The sequence below is a fragment of the Salvelinus namaycush genome, unplaced genomic scaffold, assembly GCF_016432855.1.
Source record: "Salvelinus namaycush isolate Seneca unplaced genomic scaffold, SaNama_1.0 Scaffold170, whole genome shotgun sequence".
Taxonomy (NCBI): Eukaryota; Metazoa; Chordata; class Actinopteri; order Salmoniformes; family Salmonidae; genus Salvelinus; species Salvelinus namaycush.
This window is the reverse complement of record NW_024058453.1, coordinates 30,472-52,587: the sequence shown is the minus strand read 5'-3', so window position 1 is coordinate 52,587 and position 22,116 is coordinate 30,472. Positions and strand designations below refer to the sequence as shown.

At 41.3% G+C, this 22,116-nt stretch overlaps 1 protein-coding gene across 1 annotated transcript; it reads right to left on the bottom strand.

The window, feature by feature from the left end:
- Positions 1–13,186: 13,186 nt before the first annotated feature.
- On the bottom strand, positions 13,187–14,307 carry LOC120037326 (erythroblast NAD(P)(+)--arginine ADP-ribosyltransferase-like). Its single transcript, XM_038983483.1, has 2 exons — positions 14,230–14,307; positions 13,187–13,975 (listed from the first exon to the last, which is right to left on the bottom strand). The coding sequence occupies exons 1-2, from the start codon at positions 14,305–14,307 to the stop codon at positions 13,187–13,189; spliced, it is 867 nt and encodes a 288-aa protein (XP_038839411.1).
- Between the last annotated feature and the right edge of the window lie 7,809 nt (positions 14,308–22,116).

Here is a 22,116-nt window from a genome sequence, read left to right as displayed (position 1 = left end):
TTTAAACACACCTATTGTTGTATTTATTTGTACTGTCATATTAATAGAAGTCCTACTTTTTTCCTGTTTGTAACTTCCTGTGTTCCAGTAGTTATGTTTCACACATCATCAGATACAACATGAAGATACATTTGACTTTGTGCATACAAATATTTCTCAATTCAAATATATTCTACAGATATTTACATGCTCCAATTTAGGCATGGTGCAAACATTCTCAACAGTAGCAAACTACCATTAAATACTATCAGGAATCAAGGTAAGACCCAGATGCAGACTGTCGAAGTAAAAATGTTTTTTATAGCAACAGGGGCAGGCAACGACAGGTCAAGGCAGGCAGGGGTCAAATATCCAGAGTATGGGGGCAAAGGTATAGGATGGCAGGCATGCTCAGGGAAAGGTCAGGCAGAGTTTGGTAATCCAGAGGTGGGGCAAAGGTACAGGACGGCAGGCTGGCTCAGGGTCAGGACAGGCAGAGGTTAGTAATCCAGAGGTGGGGCAAAGGTACAGGATGGCAGGCCTCAGGGTCAGGACAGGCAGAGGTTGGTAATCCAGAGGTGGCATGGAAGAGCACCAGTAAGCCAGTGACTCAGCCCCTGTAATAGGGTTTGTCACGAACGTCGTCAGGGAAATGACCGGACCAAGGTGCAGCGTCGTGAGCGTACATTTCTTTTTATTTAGAATGTCGCCAACAAAAACAAGAAATAACAAAAATGAATGTGAAGCTTACTAGGGCTATACAGGCCACTAACAAAGTCAACTACCCACAAAATACAAAAGGAAAAAAGGCTGCCTAAGTATGATTCCCAATCAGAGACAACAATAGACAGCTGTCCCTGATTGAGAACCATACCCGGCCAAAACATAGAAACACAAAACATAGAAATCAGAACATAGAATGCCCACCCAAATCACACCCTGACCAAACCAAATAGAGACAAAAAATGTCTCTAAGGGTTAGAGGCAGAGAATCACAGTGGAGAGAGGGGAACCGGCCAGGAAGAGACAGCAAGGGCGGTTCGTTGCTCCAGTGCCGTTTCATTCACCTTCACACTCCTGGGCCGGACTACACTCAATCATAGGAACTACTGAAGAGATGAGTCTTCAATAAAGACTTACAGGTTGAGACCGAGTCTGCATCTCTCACATGGATAGGCAGACCATTCCATAAAAATTGAGCTCAATAGGAGAAAGCCCTGCCTCCAGCTGTTTGCTTAGAAATTCTAGGGACAGTAAGGAGGCCTGCGTCTTGTGACCGTAGCATACGTGTAGGTATGTACGGCAGGCCCAAATCGGAAAGATAGGTAGGAGCAAGCCCATGTAATACTTTGTAGGTTAGCAGTAAAACCTTAAAATCATCCCTTGCCTTAACAGGAAGCCAGTGTAGGGAGGCTAGCACTGGAGTAATATGATCACATTTTGGGGTTCTAGTCAAGACTCTAGCAGCCGTGTTTAGCACTAACTGAAGTTTATTTAGTGCTTTATCCGGGTAGCCGGAAAGTAGAGCATTGCAGTAGTCTAACCTAGAAGTGACAAAAGCATGGAGGAATTTTTCTGCATCATTTTTGGAAAGAAAGTTTCTGATTTTTGCAATGTTACGTAGATGGAAAAAAGCTGTCCTTGAAACAGTCTTGATATGTTCGTCAAAAGAGAGTTCAGGGTCCAGAGTAACTTGTACAACCATCAAGGATCATTTTCAGATATAACAGAAGATCACGTCGTTTCTTGGGACCTAGAACAAGAATCTCTGTTTTGTCCGAGTTTAAAAGTAGAACATTTGCCTCCATCCATTTACTTATGTCTGAAACACAGGCTTCCAGGGAGGCCAATTTTGGGGCTTCACCATGTTTCATAGAAATGCACAGCTGTGTGTCATCCGCATAGCAGTGAAAGTTAACATTATGTTTCCGAATGACATCATCAAGAGGTAAAATATATAGTGAAAACAATAGTGGTCCCTAAAACGGAGCCTTGAGGAACACCGAAATTTACAGTTGATTTGTCAGAGGGCAAACCATCCACCGAGACAAACTGATATCTTTCCGACAGATAAGATCTAAACCAGGCCAGAACTTTTCCGTGTAGACCAATTTGGGTTTCCAATCTCTCCAAAAGAATGTGGTGATCGATGGTATCAAAAGCAGCACTATGGTCTAGCGGCACGAGGACAGATGCAGAGCCTCGGTCTGACGCCATTAAAAGGTAATTTACCACCTTCACAAGTGCAGTCTCAGTTTCGTATACATTGTTTGTCTTCAGGAAGGCAGCGAGTTGCTGCGCAACAGCTTTTAAACATTTTTGGGAGAGGAATGGGAGATTCGATATAGGCCGATAGTTTTTTATATTTCTGGGTCATGGTTTGGATTTTTCAGGAGAGGCTTTATTACTGCCACTTTTAGTGAGTTTGGTACACATCTGGTGGATAGAGAGCTTTTTATTATGTTCAACATAGGAGGGCCAAGCACAGGAAGCAGCTCTTTCAGTAGTTTAAGTCAAATAGGGTCCAGTATGCAGCTTGAAGGTTTAGAGGCCATGATTATTTTCATCAATGTGTCAAGAGATATAGTTTTAAACAACTTGAGTGTCTCCCTTGATCCTAGGTTCTGGCAGAGTTGTGCAGACTCAGGACAACTGAGCTTTGGAGGAATACGTAGATTTAAAGAGGAGTCCGTAATTTGCTTTCTAATGATCATGATCTTTTCCTCAAAGAAGTTTATCAATTTATCACTGCTGAAGTGAAAGCATTTTAGTTAGCTATCAAAAATACATTTGGGATTGTTCTTATTTTCCTCAATTAAGTTGGAAAAATAGGATGATCGAGCAGCAGTGAGAGCTCTTCGATACTGCACGGTACTGTCTTTCCAAGCTAGTCGGAAGACTTACAGTTTTGTGTAGCGCAATTTCCATTACATTTTTCTGGAAGCTTGCTTCAGAGCTCTGGTATTTTCTGTATACCAGGGAGCTAGTTTCTTATGACAAATGTTTTTTGTTTTTAGGGGTGTGACTGAATCTAGGGTATTGCGCAAGGTTAAATTGAGTTCCTCAGTTAGGTGGTTAACTGATTTTTGTACTCTGATGTCCTTGGGTAGGTGGAGGGAGTCTGGAAGGGCATCTAGGAATCTTTGGGTTGTCCAAGAATTTATAGTACGACTTTTGATGATCCTTGGTTGGGGTCTGAGCAGATTATTTGTTGCGATTGCAAACGTAATAAAATGGTGGTCCGATAGTCCTGGATTATGAGGAACATGTATTCCACGGGACAAAACTAGGTCCAGAGTATGACTGTGGCAGTGAGTAGGTCCGGAGACATGTTGGACAAAACTCACTGAGTCAATGATGGCTCCGAAAGCCTTTTGGAGTGGGTCTGTGGACTTTTCCATGTGAAAATTAAAGTCACCAAAAATTTGAATATTTTCTGCCATGACTACAAGGTCCGATAGGAATTCAGGGCACTCAGTGAGGAATGCTGTATATGGCCCAGGAGGCCTGTAAACAGTAGCTATAAAAAGTGATTGAGTAGGCTGCATAGATTTCATGACTAGAAGCTCAAAAGACGAAAGTTTTTTTTTTTTTTTGTAATTTGAAATTTGCTATCGTAAATGTTAGCAACACCTCTGCCTTTGCGGGATGTGCGGGGGATATGGTCACTAGTGTAACCAGGAGGTGAGGCCACATTTAACACAATCAATTCATCAGGCTTAAGCCATGTTTCCGTCAGGCCAATCACATCAAGATTATGATCAGTGATTAGTTCATTGACTTTAACTGCATTGGAAGTGATGGATCTAACATTAATAAGTAGCCCTGTTTTGAGATGTGAGGTATCACAATCTCTTTCAATAACGGCAGGAATGGAGGAGGTCTTTATTCTAGTGAGATTGCTAAGTGGAACACCGCCATGTTTAGTTTTGCCCAACCTAGGTCGAGGCAAAGACTGAGCTGAGCTGACTACACTGACTGTGCTAGTGGCAGACTCCACTAAGCTGGCAGGCTGGCTAACAGCCTGCTGCCTGGCCTGCACCCTATCTCATTATGGAGCTAGGGGAGTTAGAGCCCTGTCTATGTTCATAGATAAGATGAGAGCACCCCTCCAGCTAGGATGGAGTACGTCACTCCTCAACAGGCCAGGCTTGATCCTGTTTGTGAGTGAGTCCCAGAAAGAGGGCCAATTATCTACAAACTCTATCTTTTGGGAGGGGCAGAAAACAGTTTTCAACCAGCGATTGAGTTGTGAGACTCTGCTGTAGAGCTCATCAGTGCCCCTAACTGGAAGGGGACAATTACTCGATGCCGACATCTTTCTAGCAGGTTTACATGCTGAAGCTATGTTGCGCTTGGTGACCTCTGACTGTTTCATCCTAACATCATTGGTGCCGACGTGGATAACAATACCCCTATACTCTCTACACTCGCCAGTTTTAGCTTTAGCCAGCACCATCTTCAGATTAGCCTTAACATCGGTAGCCCTGCCCCCTGGTAAACAGTGTATGATCGCTGGATGATTCGTTTTAAGTATAATACTACGTGTAATGGAGACGCCAATGACTAGGGTTTTCATTTTGTCAGAGCTAATGGTGGGAGGCTTCGGCGTCTCAGACCCCGTTACGGGAGGAGTAGAGACCAGAGAAGGCTCGACATTTCCCTCCAGAAGCCATGAGAATGTTGTCCGGCTGCGGGGACAGTGCGAGGGGATTTATACTACTATCTGTACTTACTGGTGGCACAGATGCTGTTTCATCCTTTCCTACACTGAAATTACCCTTGCCTAACGATTGCATCTGAAGCTAGGCTTGCAGCACAGCTATCCTCGCCGTACGGTGATCGTTCTCCTGTATATTATAAGTACAGCGACTGCAATTAGAGGGCATCATGTTAATGTTACTACTTAGCTTCGGCTGATGGAGGTCCTGACAAACCACGCCCAGATAAAGTGTCCGGAGTGAAATTTTCTATAGGATTGAGGTCAGGGCTTTGTGATGGCCACCCCAATACCTTTTGTTGTCCTTAAGCCATTTTGCCACAACTTTGGAAGTGTGCTTGGGGTCATTGTCCATTTGGAAGACCCATATGCGACCAAGCACTAACTTCCTGACTGATGTCTTGAGATGTTGCTTCAGTATATCCACATCATTGTCCTGCCTCATGATGACATCTATTTTGTGAAATGCACCAGTCCCTTCTGCAGCAAAGCACCCTCACAACATGATGCTGCCACCCCCGTGCTTCACGGTTGGGATGGTGTTCTTCGGCTTGCAAGCATCCCCTTATTTCCTACAAACATAACGATGGTCATTATGGCCAAGAAGTTCTATTTTTGTTTCATCAGACCAGAGGACATTTCTCCAAAAACGACAATCTTTGTCCCCGTGTGCAGTTGCAAACATTAGTCTGGCTTTTTTATGGTGGTTTTGGAGCAGTGGCTTCTTCCTTGCTGAGCGGTCTTTCAGATTATGTCAATATAGGACTCGTTTTACTGTGGATATAGATACTTTTGTACCTGTTTCCTCCAGCATCTTCACAAGGTCCTTTGCTGTTGTTCTGGGATTGATTTGCTCTTTTCGCACCAAAGTACGTTCATCTCCAGGAGACAGAATGCCTCTCCTACCTGAGCGGTATGATGGCTGCGTGGTCCCATGGTGTTTATACTTGCATACTATTGTTTGTACAGATGCATGTGGTACCTTCAGGCATTTGGAAATTGCTGGTCTTGGCTGATTTGTTTTGATTTTTCCATGATCTCAAGCAAAGAGGCACTGAATTTGAAGGTAGGCCTTGAAATACATCCACAGGTACACCTCCAATTGACTCAAATTATGATAATTAGCCTATCAGAAGCTTCTAATGCCATGACATCATTTTCTGGAATTTTCCAAGCTGTTTAAAGGGTACGATCAACTTAGTGTATGTAAACTTCTGACCCACTGGAATTGTGATACAGTGAATTGTAAGTAAAATAATTTGTCAGTAAACAATTGTTGTAAAAATTACTTGTGTCATGCACAAAGTAGATGTCCTAACCGACTTGCTAAAACTATAGTTTGTTAACAAGAAATGTGTGGAGTGGTTGAAAAACAAGTTTTAATGACTCCAACCTAAGTGTATGTAAACTTCCGACTTCAACTGTATAACATACTTTCCTGATCACTGAAACCCCACCTGATGTGGTGGAAGTTATCGTCCAGACCAGAACGCCTTCGAGTCCTACCTTCAGGCACGGACTGAGAAGGATGTGGAGGTGTTTGACCATGTAAAAATGATTGCCCGCTGTTAATTTATTTTATTACACAGCACTAATCCATCACCTTTTCTCACAGTAAAGTGTAACCTGTGTGTTTGCTTGTTTACGTCTCTGTCTCCTACCCTATTCCTTTTAACTCTGCTCCTGTTCTCCAGAACCTAGGGGTTCTGCCCAACACCTAGACATGGATCCACCTGATGTCCTCCACTACCTGTTCTCCAGAACCTAGGGGTTCTGCCCAACACCTAGACTTGGCTCCACCTGATGTCCTCCATTACCTGTTCTCCAGAACCTAGGGGTTCTGCCCAACACCCAGACTTGGCTCCACCTGATGTCCTCCATTACCTGTTCTCCAGAACCTAGGGGTTCTGCCCAACACCTAGACATGGATCCACCTGATGTCCTCCACTACCTGTTCTCCAGAACCTAGGGGTTCTGCCCAACACCCAGACTTGGCTCCACCTGATGTCCTCCATTACCTGTTCTCCAGAACCTAGGGGTTCTGCCCAACACCCAGACATGGATCCACCTGATGTCCTCCACTACCTGTTCTCCAGAACCTAGGGGTTCTGCCCAACACCCAGACATGGATCCACCTGATGTCCTCCACTACCTGTTCTCCAGAACCTAGGGGTTCTGCCCAACACCCAGACATGGATCCACCTGATGTCCTCCATCACCAACCATCCTTCAACTTTTCATCACATCATCTACAGCTACTGTTGTTGTCATGTTGTCATTATCTGCTAAGAAACGTTTCTTGCTATATCATACTGGGCACATAATATGTGAGATACACAGATTAACTAAAAACACTAGCACTGCAAACACAAAGAGAGCAGCAGTGCCTGGACTGAGACTGGCTGCCTGTTGAGAACAAGTGACAGGCAGAATTCCACACACCAGAATTCAGTATTATAGTCTATGATTGCCATGTGAATGTACTGAAAATCTGAGAAAATAAATGAATGACACAACTGTACGAAAAACGATCAACGTTTATGTATTCAAATCTTAAATATTGCCTGATTGGTTTGCACAGCTGTTTCACAAGGTGTTCATTACTGTAAGTTGTAAGGTATCCTTTGATGGTATTTATTTGTTCCACATTATTCATTGTTGTATCCTAGGACCTACAATAGACACATATATGAGTTACGCGAGATAGAAAACAAAATCATAACAGAGGACTACTGAAATGATATTATTTCAGTGTAGATAAGGGAAGTGCAGATTAAAATAAAAACATGACATCCAGACAAGCCAGTGTATGAATCAAACATATTTGCATATGAATGGAGTGGAAATTAGCTGACTTCGTGATCTGTAAGGTAAGTAACTTTAATGTGTCAAGCAGATTACATGTTTTCTTTGCCATTTCTGGAACGTAGCAACGATTAAGACATGGATTTCATGTTGTAATGTTAAACTGCTTTAATCATGCTCAGTGATGCTTTATTGATGCTACAGGGCAAGTGCTCAAAATATATGATAAAAACATAACTCTAAATTACACCACATTAGTGAATACATTTTTCTATGTAGGCACAGTTACAGTAAATGCTACAGTAAATATAGTTACAGTAAATTATACAGTAAATACAGTTACAGTAAATTCTACAGTACATATTGTTACAGTAAATTATACAGTACATATAGTTACAGTAAAAGAAAGGGGTAATCCTTCAGAGGTTAATTAACAAGGTACCCAAAAGTAGTTTGAAGTTATGTTTTCATTATATTAGCTAAACAAAACTTGTTTAACTTAAGGCTAGTCGACAACATCGGTGAAATTGGAAGGCGCGCAATTCAAATAAATAATCATAATATTAAACATTTATGAACATGCAAGTATCTTATATCGGTTAAAAGCTTAAACTCTTGTTAATCTAACTGCATTGTCCGATTTACAATAGGCTTTACAGCGAAAGCATACCTTGCGATTGTCTGAGGACGGCGCCCCACATCAACATATTTTTCAACCAGCATAGGCTTCATAAAATCACAAATAGCAATTAAATAAATAACTTACTTTTGAAAATCTTCCTCTGTTTGCAATCCAAAGGGTCTCAGCTACAACATGAATGGTAATTTTGTTAGATAAAATCCTTCTTTATATCCCAAAAAGTCAGTTTAGTTGGTGTCATCAATTTCAGTAATCCACTTGTTCAACATGCAGACAAAGGAATCCAAAAATCTACCACTAAACTTTGTTCAAACAAGTCAAACTACATTTCTACTTAATCCTCAGGTACCCTAAAATTTAAATAAACTATAATATTTCATACGGAAAGTAGTATGTTCAATAGAAAAGTAAAATGAGTAAGTGCGCATCCTTTTCGTCGCACGCCGACAGACTTATTTTCCACCGGGACTCTCTTTTCCAAAACTCTAAATTCTTCCTCATTTTGGAAGAAACAAGCCTGAAACAATGAACAAAGACTGTTTACATCTAGTATAAGCCATAGGAATTGCAATCTGGGAGTTGGAATTACATAGGACCCATAGCTTTCCATTATAAGAGCCAGTTGGTTTTTCTGCCATATCAATTGTGTTATAGTCTCATACATTATTGTAACATTTCTACCAAAGTGTTTTCTATCCAATGCTACCAATTATATGCATTTCCTGGCTTCTGGGCCTGAGTAACTGGCAGTTTACCTTGGGCATGTCAGTCAGATGGAAATTCTGAAAAATAGACCCTATCCCTAAGACGTTTTTAAACATCGAAATTGTCGCGGAAATCAGCCTTGTTTGCATAGCGATGATGAAAATAACGTCATTTATTCTGTAATGATCTCTAAAATTCTAATCATTAGGCCATCACACCATTGATATAGCAACGGATGCTAATAGTTTATTGAATCCCATTTTGACTTAGTGGGGGACACTATTTGGCAAGGGGGACATTATTTAGCATGACAGGCCACAGGAAAACAAAGTGGAACATGAATTGCATCGTTCAAGTCACAATGGTGTCCCAAAGTTGAAGGGTTTATTGTTCAGCTCGCCGCTTTCTGGAAGTCACCATCTGAGTTTCTTCAGCAACACATTGACAATGGAGGGCCCTCCGAGCAAGTTGGTAGGGGTGTCTCTGTCTCTGTCTCTGTCTCTGTCTCTGTCTCTGTGTCTGTGTGTGTGTGTGTGTGTGTGTGTGTGTGTGTGTGGCTGTGTGTCTCTCTCTCTGTCTCTGTGTGTCTGTGTCTGTGTGTGTGTCTCTCTCTGTCTCTGTCTCTGTCTCTGTCTAACTGTGTCTGTGTCTGTGTCTGTGTCTGTCTGTGTCTGTGTGTGTGTCTGTGTCTGTGTGTGTGTGTGTATGTGTGTGTGTGTGTGTGTGTGTGTGTGTGTGTGTGTGTGTGTGTGTGTGTGTGTGTGTGTGTGTGTGTGTGTGTGTGTGTGTGTGTGTGTGTCTGTGTGTCTCTCTCTTTGTCTCTGTGTGTCTGTGTCTGTGTGTGTGTCTGTGTGTCTCTCTCTGTCTCTGTGTCTGTGCCGGTGTCTGTGTCTGTGTGTCTGTGTGTCTGTGTGTCTGTGTCTGTGTGTCTGTGTGTCTGTGTGTCTGTGTCTGTGTGTCTGTGTCTGTGTCTGTGTGTCTGTCTGTGTGTCTGTGTCTGTGTCTGTGTGTCTGTGTCTGTGTCTGTGTGTCTGTGTCTGTGTGTCTGTGTGTCTGTGTGTCTGTGTGTCTGTGTGTCTGTGTATGTGTGTCTGTGTCTGTGTGTCTCTGTCTGTGTGTCTCTGTCTCTGTCTCTGTCTCTGTGTCTGTGTCTGTGTCTGTGTCTGTGTCTGTGTCTGTGTGTGTGTGTGTGTGTGTGTGTGTGTGTGTGTGTGTGTGTGTGTGTGTGTGTGTGTGTGTGTGTGTGTGTCACTCTCAGTCAGTACTTCTAGCCAGTGTTTCAGATATCTGATTTGAACAGTTAATCTGATTTTAGAAGTAACGTTCCCTGCACACTGTGGAAACAGTCATCCATATTTGGCCATTGGTGAAAGGCCATTTGACAGTTAAAATAATTTCTATGGCATTATTATTATTATTAATATAGGAATGTTCCATTTGTCTTCACAGGAATGTATTTTTTGATTGTTGTGGTTTCCATTTCTACACAATGCAGTAAAAGTTCCTTCAATGCCAACTGGTAGTTTCCAGTATCTCTTTACTGAACAACTAATTAATTGACTCATTCATTAGTTAATAGTGTGTCATGGCTTAAGTCTCTCAAAAGTGGAGAAGGCTTTACTGAAGGTTAAAAACGACATAAGAATGTAATAATGCAGAATGTTTTTCTTTATTAATGTTGGTAGAAGCTGCAAGCATCCCCTATGGAGTCCGTTACAAAGGGTACTACAAGTCTAGTGACTGTAACGTCTTAATATCTGTGTCAGAATGCAATATATGTAGTCAGAATATAACATCAACAGTGAACCATTAACTTGTTACAATATAACTAACAGACATGGGAAATATACAGTGACTCCAAAAGTAATGGGACAGTGACACGTTTTGTTGTTTTGACTCTCTACTCCAGCACTTGGATTTGAGATGATACAATGACTATGGGGTCAGAGTGCAGACTGACAACTTTCATTTTAGGGTATTTTTTATCCATATCGGGTAAAATGTTCAGAAATTACAGCACATTTTGTACATAGTACCCCAATTTTCAGAAACAAAAAGTATTGGGACAAAGTCACTTACAGTATATGTGTATTAAAACTTCTTATGTCTGCAATCCCGTTAACGGGATGATATGACAACAGCCAGTGAAAGTACAGGGCGCCAAATTCAAAACAACAGAAATCTCATAATTAAAATTCTTCAAACATACATGTATCTTATACCGTTTTAAAGGTAATCTTGTTGTTAATCCCCATAAAATGAATCACTAACCTTTGATGATCTTCATCAGATGACACTCATAGGACTTCATGTTACACAATACATGTATGTTTTGTTTGATAAAGTTCATATTTAAATAAAAAAAATCAGAGTTTACATTGCCGCGTTACGTTCACTAGTTCCAAAAACATCCAGTGATTTTGCATAGCCACATCGATTCAACAGAAATACTCATCATAAATGTAGATGATAATACAAGTTATACACATGGAATTATAGATATACCTCTCCTTAATGCAACCGCTGTGTCAGATTTCAAAAAAACTTTACGGAAAAAGCAAACCATGCAATAATCTGAGACGGCGCTCAGAAATATAATACAATTAGCCGCCCTTTTGGAGTCAACAGAAACCAGAAATTACATGTTAAATATTTCCCTTACCTTTGATGATCTTCATCAGAATGCACTCCCAGGAATCCCAGGTCCACAATAAATGCTTGATTTTTTCGATAATGTCCGTTATTTATGTCCAAATAGCTACTTTTGTTAGCGCGTTTGGTACACCTATCCAAACGCTGGTGCTGGTCGAGCATTTCTTCGGACAAAAACTTCAAAAAGTTATATTACAGGTCGAAGAAACATTTTAAACTAAGTACAGAATCAATCATTAGGATGTTTTTATCATAAATCTATCTATGATAAATGTATCATTTATCATAAGTTCCAACCGGAGAATTCCTTTGTGTCTTGAGGAGGAACGGAACGCAAGTCGATATCATGTGGAATGCGCATGACCAGGAAATGTCTCTCTGCCAGTAGCCTGACTCATTCCCCTCTTATTCAGTCCCACAACACAGTAGAAGCCTCATCCAAGTCTCTATAGACGGATGACATCTAGTGGAAGCCCTAGGAAGTGCAACTTCATTCATATCCCAATGTGATTCCAATAGGACATGGGTTGAAAATATACCAACCTCAGATTTCTCACTTCCTGTTTGGATTTCTTCTCAGGTTTTTGCCTGCCATATGAGTTCTGTTATACTCACAGACATCATTCAAACAGTTTTATAAACGTCTGAGTGTTTTCTATCCAATACTACTAATAATATGCATATATTAGCAACTGAGACTGAGGAGCAGGCCATTTATTCTGGGCACCTCTGGGCACCTTTCATCCAAGCTACTCAATAGTGCCCCTGCAGCCATAAGAAGTTTTAAAGTAGTAAAACGTTAACATATCCATAGCACGCAATGACTACATAAAACTTGTTGGATGCATTTGCTGTTTGTTTTAGTTGTGTTTCAGATTATTTTGTGCCTGTAACGCCAGACACTGGGAGACGAGAAGCAAGTACAGGGTGATGATTTATTGAATAAACAGACAGGAAACAAAACAAGAACAGAGTCTGGACAAGGGAAACATAGCCAAATTAATGCTGCCCGGGAATGAAACTGAGGAAGTGACAGACATAGGGGAGGCAATCAATGACGTGATGGAGTCCAGGTGAGTCCGATGAAGCGCTGGTGCGCGTAACGATGCTGACAGGTGTGCGTAATGATGAGCGGCCTGGCACCTCGAGTGCCAGAAAGGGGGAGCGGGTGCAGACGTGACAGTGCCGAATAGAAATAAACAGTAAATAATGTATTGCGTCATTTTAGAGTCACTTTTATTGTAAATGAGAATGTAATATGTTTCTAAACACTTCTACATGAATGTGGATGCTACCATGATTGTGGATAATCCTGAATGAATTGTGAATAATAATGAGTGAGAACGTTATAGACGCACAAATACCATACCCCAAGAAATGTTAACTCACCATCACAATAACAGGGGAAGTTAGCATTTTTGTGGGGGTAAGATATTTGTGTGTCTGTTTCGGTCATTGACCTTCATCAGAACAGTGTGATGTTTCAGTCAGACCTTCATTAGACAGAACAAGTCAGGCAGATGTAGAAACAAACACAACAACAGCCGCAAAACCCCCCTGAAGAAACCCTAACAAAGGTGAGGGACAATGATAATAAAATAATGTACTAAATGTAATAAACCTAGAACCTAACAAAGCAAGCACAAGCAGCCTGTTTCATTTCACTCTCTGAATGAGAGAGAGCTTCACTGACTAACAGACAGCTTAACTGCTGTGTTTTCCAATGCAGCTTTACAATTCAAATTGCTCTGGAGCCCTACACTCTCCAGTTTGAAGAGAGATTTACAGTTAAGAACATTCTCGCCTTTTCCCTTTTTGGTAATTTTGAACATCTCAAAAGGTGGAATCAATACCTCCTTCTCCTGTTCTCCCAACACTGGGTAGGACTTGAGATAAGCTCCTGCACATGTCTTTATCTCAAAGCAGGAGTCATCTCCAAATTTTTTAGTAATTTCCTTGTCAAGAGAGCTGGAGGCAAAGAAGCCAAATCGGATTATTTGGTTAACTTCACCTGCAAACACCATGCTGGTTCTTCGATATGTGGTGTGACAGCCATGTTGGTTTTCTTTCAGGAGGCGGAGAGCATCTATCAGCAGGAAATGCAGGGAGTGGAACTGGAAGGAGGACCCGTAGTCTGTCCTATTGGTCCGGACTGCCTGGTTGAACTCCCTATATATGTAATTCGAAACTTCTGTGTAAACACAGATAGCCTGGATATGCTCTCCACTAAGTTTGTCTTTAAGATTGACCTCTGAATTGTCCTTTTTGAATCGTTCCTTCACATTTTTTACACATTCTTCTGCCTTCTTCCAGGCTCGTTTGAAGATCCCTACTGTTTTGGTTTCTATTGAAAGAAATTTATTCTGCACTGTGTTGTTCATTTGTTCAGTGCAGCCGTTATACATGTCGTCAACAGAGTTAGGGACCATGTCTAAGGGTATGGGGGAATTGAGACCAGGCTGACGGAGATGAACCTTAGAGAATATGGTACAAAAAAACATGCAAACAGTGTAAAAACAGAGGGAAAGTTTTATATTTGAACATTTTTAATTGTAGCGATCTTGTTCTCAGATTAATAATAGCATAACTAAATGTTGGTAAAAACCTTTCATAATTACAAGGTTCTCATCTCAAAATCGTATAGTTCTGTAGAACAAACAGAAGTTGATGCTGGATAGTGGGCAATGCTGAAAAAGCATTTGTGTTACAGATAGAAAGATCATCTTACCATCTTGGAGTCCACACCCAGAGTCCAATCATAGAAGACACACAGCACAGCAAAGGTTAGGATGTTGTCTATCCTCATGACTTTAACAGCACCTGTAGTAAAACAACATGTATAGGAGACCATACCAATCAGCATAACAATACCAAAGATGATACAACATATCTTTGATATTATTCACGCTTTAAAACTAATTATGTTACTGTGTACTACTCCCTTCACAGAACAGAGAAAACTGGCTCTAACCAGGATAGAAAGAGGGGTGGGAGGCCCCGGTGCACAACTGAGCAAGAGGACAAGTACATTAGTGTGTCTAGTTTGAGAACCAGACGCCTCACAAGTCCTCAACTGGAAACCTCATTAAATAGTACCCGCAAAACACCAGTCTCAACGTCAACAGTGAAGAGGTGACCCCGGTACGCTGGCCTTCTAGGCAGAGATGCAAAGAAAAAGCCATATCTCAGACTGGCTAATAAAAGTAAAAGATTGAGATGGTCAAAATTGACAGAGATATGGCTTTTTCTTTGCAATATTACATAATATTTTGTTTTAATCTTTTATTTAAAAAAAAGACAATTAAATACATTTGATTCCCACTTTGTAACGCAACTAAATGTGGAAAAAGTAAAAGCATGTGAATACCTTCCGAAGGCACTGTAGCTAGCTGAGACAACCACCTATCACAGTCAAATATACTGGATACAAACATTCCATTCCAGCTTAACAATGGATGTGTAACATTTTGCAATTAATTTTTGAAGCATAGCTACATTAGCTACAACAACCTAGTAGTATTTAATTAATACTACTGATAAATTCTATAGAGAAATAACTACATCAGCTACAACAACCTAGTAGTAATTAATTAGTACTACTGATATAAACTCTATAGAGAAATAATGAGTAGTACTATTGACAAATCTATATCTGATGCTACTGTTTTTGTAACATCTTATAAGATTATAATGATCTGATAGTTCAACTTACCAGACAGGAACATGATAGAGGTTGTTTTGTATTGATCAGCTTCAGGACTTGTGTTTGCAGGCTATCTTCAAAGGTCTTCTTATACCTGATACAAGCCCACACAACCACAAACATTGTTCCCACACAGAAGAACCAGTGAGTAGTTTCTGGTAATGACGTCACTGGGTGAGTTCCAGCGATTTCTCAGTGATACGTTTTATTTGACATTTTTGTGGAAGAACCAACCCACTGGACACACACTGCTTGAATCAACATTGTTTTCACGTCATTTCAATGAAAAAACGTTGATTCAACGTGGAATGGATGTTGAATTGACGTCTGTGCCCATTGGGAAGTATCCTAATAGGAATGGAATAGAAAATATTGTCTAATGAAGACTTCATGGGGGGAATCAGCACTTCCTCCTCATGCGGCAGCTCAGAGTACCCCCCTCCCCACCCTCCCCTCAGTGGGGCACCAAGGTAGATGGTGATCTCAAAACAGGAGTGAGTTCCAAAGTATTTAGCAACGATTTGCTTGTCTAAAGAGCTCAAGGTGAACTGTCCGAATCGCAATGTAGTATTTCAGACACCGTAGAAAGCCTCTTTGGTTCCTCTGAATGTTCGGAAACGCTTATTTTCTTGTTCAGGATTCGTAAGGAATTGATCAGAAGGAGGTGCAAGGAGTGGTACTGGAATGTTGTGCTGTAGCTCTTCTTTTGGATAAAGTGGTCCCGTTGAATGACTTGTACATTTTGGATGTTGCATTCACATACACCTGGATTGCCAGGGAATCATTTTTAGACAGTTCAGGTCTGGTTGTAATGTAAATGTAAAATGCACACATAATCAACTGTGTAATGTTTGGATTCAGTCTTGTGTCAGGTGACCTGTTGTGTCCCCACCTTTATTCTAACCATGATCTCCAAACTGTTCCCTTTTAAGTGCTACCATGGTTATGCATCTTCTGTAAGACACATTTACATTTAGTCTTTTTAACGAGTGTAAAGGGTCTTAATAAGTGTCTTACGAGTGTAAAGGGTCTTAATAAAATGTAATATTTTATAAAATATTTCACATTTAGTCAAATGTGCTGATTCCCCCCATGAAGTGTTCATTAGACAATTATTTAGTCAAATGTGGAATGATACCATTCATCAGTCAAGCATCAGGGTGACTTCTGACTACTGTTTTTCTCTTTCCCACAAACAGGTATCTTTTCAGATATCTTCCCCCTCAGAACCCACACAAAAGTTTGAGCCCACTTGAAGGTGTGAGACAGACAGTCATCACCACAACACAAACAACCTGACAAAGATGAATGTCATTCAGTTAGCCAGATGTAACTATGCAGGTGTCATCATTACTGTAATAGATTTTCATTATCATTTTGATTTCTTAAATATATTGTGTTTTATAGTAGTGAGTAGGTTATCATGCCAGTTATCAATCTGCCAACCTATGGTCTCTGTTGTCTCTGATAGTCAACAAGACGGCTGCTGAAGCTTCCTTCATAACCAAGTCCCTCCCCATCTCTCATCCAAACCCAATCATGAGGTTGGCCACGTTCTAGGCTGACTATATTGAAGTTGCCTTCCAGATCTCACAACTCCTGGATAGGTGTTTAACAAATCAGTTAACCACATCACATGATATAGCAATCTAATGCCCATTTGTTGTTGTGTGCAGACTGACTACAATATAGTTGGCCTGGAACGAGACCGCTCTCTCCTCGTTGTTATTGATAGACTGTGCAGTGCAGAGCTGTGACCTCACAGACACAGGAAACTACTAACCCTGCTACTGTTCTCCCTCCCATCTCACTCTGACCTCACAGACACAGGAAACTACTAACCCTGCTACTGTTCTCCCTCCCATCTCACTCTGACCTCACAGACACAGGAAACTACTAACCCTGCTACTGTTCTCCCTCCCATCTCACTCTGACCTCATAGACACAGGAAACTACTAACCCTGCTACTGTTCTCCCTCCCATCTCACTCTGACCTCACAGACACAGGAAACTACTAACCCTGCTACTGTTCTCCCTCTCACCTCACTCTGACAGCCACAGTTTCCTGTTATCTCTCTGGTTAGACAGCCTACTTGTTACTATTTGGCCTCAAGTTTATTTCAAAGTCATGACTAAGTGTTACTTCTCTGTAAAACTGTGTGCAATGATTTGTTTTCTTTCTCCCCAGTTGCTAGTTGCAACCTTGTTTTAGCACTGCAACTCCTCAATGGGTTCAGGAGAGGCGAAGCACAAATCAAATCAAATTCTATTGGTCACATACACATGTTTAGAAGACGTTATTGCGGGTGTAGCGAAATGCTTGTGCTTCTAGCTCCGACAGTGCAGCAATATCTAACTAATATCTAACAATTTCACAACATATACCCAATACACACAAATCTAAAATAAAGGAATGGAATTAAGAATCGATTAATATTTGGACAAGCAATGTCAGAGCGACATAGACTAAGATACAGTAGATAAGTATAGAATGCAGTATATACATATGAGATGAGTAATGCAAGATATGTAAACATTATTAAAGTGACATTAAAGAGACTAGTGTTCCATTTATTAAAGTGGCCAATGATTTCAAGTCTGTGTATGTAGGCAGCAGCCTCTCTGAGCTAGTGATGGCTATTTAACAGTCTGATGGCCTTGAGATAGAAGCTGTTTTTCAGACTCTCGGGCCCCGCTTTGATGCACCTGTACTGACCTCGCCTTCTGGATGGTAGAGGGGGGGGGGGACAGGCAGTGGCTCGGGTGGTTGTTGTCCTTCATCATCTTTTTGGCCTTCCTGTGACATCGGGTGCTGTAGGTGGCCTGGAGGGCAGGTAGTTTCACCGGTGATGCGTTGTGGGCAGTGATGTAGCCCGACAGGATGCTCTCAATTGTGCATCTGTAAAAGTTTGTGAGGGTTTTGGGAACAAGCCAAATTTCTTCAGCCTCCTGAGGTTTGCGCGAATGCTGCCATCTATCCACGGTTTCTGGTTAGGGTTTTAATTGTCACAGTGGGTACAACATGTCCTAAACACTTCCTTATAAACTCATTCAACGAATCAGCGTATATGCTGATATTATTCTCGGAAGCTACCTGGAACTCCCAGTACGTGTGATCAAAACAGTCTTGAAGCGTGGATTCCGATTGGTCAGACCAGCGTTGAATAGTACTTAACACAGGTACTTCCTGACCCGCCTAGCCGCTTACTTCTGAACACTAAACTCTCTCTCTGAACCCAGAAGTCAACCTCACCTATATGTGAGGAAACACCATTCGACTGACATCCGAAGTCAGGTTGCAGGCGCCCAACAGGAGACGTCATTATGACGCTTAATGCTTTTCTTTATTGGTTTCAACACCAGTTCTAGTACACATGATAACCAATCAGAATTTACTAATAAATTATGTCAGCAAATGGCCGTACTATGTCAAGGGGACAACAGTAATTACAGGTAAAAACATTTTTTTTTACAGGATCATTACAATGGAAAGAATGATGTTAACAAATTTCAACAAATAACAAAATACCATTAGATTAAATGTTAAGAAATAACAAAACAGCATTACATTAAATGTAAACAAATAACAAAACACCATTAGATTAAATGTCAACAAATACGAAAAAAAGGAACATTTGTTTTAGACTACTTATCTTTGATGGGGGAGAATCAGTAACATAATGGTGAAAATGAACACAATATTGATGGGGTGGAGGGAATCAGTAACATATTGGTGGATTTGAATACAATATTGATGGGGTGGAGAGAATTGGTAACATAATGGTGAATTTAAACACAATATTGATGGGGTGGAGGGAATCAGTAACATATTGGTGGATTTGAATACAATATTGATGGGGTGGAGGGATTCAGTAACATAATGGTGAAAACACAATATTGATGGAGTGGAGGGAAGCTGTAAGAAAATAGTGAATATAAACACAATATTGATGGAGGGAATCAGTAACTTAATGGTGAATATAAACACAATACTGATGGAGGGAATCAGTAACATAATGGGGAATGTTAACAAACACAGTGCACATGCTAACAAATGACAACATATCACAACATATCACAAATTACTATTAGATAAAATTTCAACAAATTACCGGAAGTACAATCTTGATCTTAATCTGGTTTTAACAGGATCATTACAACTGAAAGAAGGAAAGTTACCTTTGTTTCCGATGACTTAATTATACATTGGTGGAGGAAAATTCAGGGATATATAGTAATTATCAACATAATACAGAGCATTGACAAAGTTATGATCAAAATACACTTTGGATCTTCGATAGGTGGTCCTACATAGGTGGTCCTAGTGCAGGGAATGGTACTGGAATTATGTTGTCCCGTAATTAGATCTACCATCTCTAACTTGTCTGTTGAAGTCTGGGTAGATATTGGGCTTTTCATTTATGCACACAGATATAGCCATTTAATGTACTTGTTTTTTTTGTCCCGTTTCATTCCAGGAAATATTGAAGTCTGAATTGGTATTTTTCTCATGTGGGAGGTAGACTGTGTTCACCTCATTGTACATGTAGTTACTGCAGCCATCATATTGTCATCAATAGATGTAGGGGCCATGTCCAGTGGGAAAAGTAACATTTCGTTTCAATACATTTCTTCATAAGACTTACCAGATCTCTTTTTCTCCCCTTGAGAACAATGTCTGCTAACTCCTTTGTGCATTAGATTTGGGTTGTTCCATAAATCAAATGCCTTTTATGTCCTTGTAAGATTAGATCCCATCACTAGACATGACACCACTGGATGTGTTCCCAACACTGCCACCAATTTAGAGGAAGAAAGTAAAAGCTGCAAAAAGGACACTAACCGTGGCTCATATAGTGGCAAAGTGAGCTCTAACGGCAGTCTACATGAAAGTCTTGGCCTCTGGACAGAGGCAGCAGGTCTACAATGCTGGCATATGCCATGTTACAATATATATAAGTATATAACATGATTGACACGACTGTAATAATCATCATGAAGCGGCCTTGGAGGTGCCATAAGTGTTAGCCAACATAATCCATTATTTTACATGAACTGCAGTGATATGGCTGAATTGATCATAGTCCAGATAGACTTGTTATAGTTGTGAATACACCCATCTGAGCAGCAAACACCATGCAGAGTTGCACCAATTTAAACCAAACAGAGTTATTTTGTTTCCCACATTGATTGATTAATTAAGTATTAAGTGAAAACAAGCATAGAAAACAGTATTGGGATCAATAAAAAAAATGTAAGGCTTCTTTGATATTATAATTATTTCGGTGATAACCTGGTTGATTAACAATAATGGATTGCTAAAACATTTTTTTATTTTTTATAAATACAATTCACTGACCAAAAGTATGTGCACAACTGCTCGTCGAACATCTCATTCCAAAATCATGGGCATTAATATGGAGTTGGTACCACCTTTGCTGCTATAACAGCCTCCACTCTTCTGGGAAGTCTTTCCACAAGATGTTGAAACATTGCTGCGGGGACTTGCTTCCATTCAGCCACAAGAGCATTAGTGAGGTCGGGCACTGATGTTGGGGGATTAGGCCTGGCTCGCAGTTGGCGTTCCAATTCATCCCAAAGGTGTTCAATGGAGTTGAGGTTAGGGCTCTTTGCAGTCCAGTCAAGTTCTTCTACACCAATAAACTATTTCTATATGTACCTTGCTTTGTACATGGGGGAATTGTCATGCTGAAACAGGAAAGGGCCTTCACCAAATTGTTGCCACAAAGTTGTAAACACAGAATCGAATAGCATGTCATTGTATGCGGTAGCGTTAATATTTCCCTACACTGGAACTAGGTTGACTAGCCCAAACCATGAAATACAACCCCAGACCATTATTCCTTCTCCATAAAAACTTTACAGTTGGCACTATGAATTTGGGCAGGTAGAGTTGTCCTGGCATCTGTCAAACCCAGATTTGTCACTCCAGAGTGATTCAGCACTCCAGAGAATGAGTATCTACTGCCCCAGTCTAATGGTGGCTAGCTTTACAACACTCCAGACAACGTTGGCATTGCGCATGGTGATCTTAAGCTTATGTACGGGTCCTCGGCAATCAAAACCCATTTCATGAAGCTCCCGACAAACAGTTATTGTGCTGACTCTGCTTCCGGAGGCAGTTTGGAACTCGGTAGTGAGTGTTGTAACCAAGGACAGGCGATTTTTACCCACTATGCCCTTCAGCAGTCGGCGGTCCTGCTCTGTGAGCTTGTGTGGCCTACCACTTTGCGGCCGTTGTTGCTTCTGGGTGTTTCCACTTCACAATAACAGCACTTACAGTTCACAAGGGCAACTCTAGCAGGGCAGAAATTTGACTAACTGACTATGATCCTATGATGGCGCCACATTGAAAGTCATTGAGCTCTTCAGTTAGGCCATTCTACTGCCAATGTTTGTTTATGGAGACTGCATGGCAGTGTGCTCGATTTTATACACCTGTCAGCAATGGTTGTGGCCGAATTAGCCGAATCCGCTAATTTGATGTGGTGTCCACATATTTTTGTATATATTTTGTAAATGTGGGACACAAAAAAAGTCAGTATAGAACACATCCCGTGCCTGCTCCCCACACTTGCCCTGAAGTGCGGGTCACCAGTCCGGTGCCACCTGTACCGGCTCCACGCACTAGGCCTCCAGTGCGCATTCACAGTCCAGAGCTTCCGGTGACTGTTCCCGGTCCGGAGCTTCCGGCGACTGTTCCCGGTCCGGAGCTTCCGGCGACGGTTCCCGGTCCGGAGCTTCCGGCAACTGTTCCCGGTCCGGAGCTTCCGGCGACTGTTCCCGGTCCGGAGCCTCCGGCGACTGTTCCCGGTCCGGAGCGATCCGGTCCGGCGACCGGGAACAGTCGCCGGAGGAACTTCCAGCTTCCAGGGACTTCCAGCTTCCAGG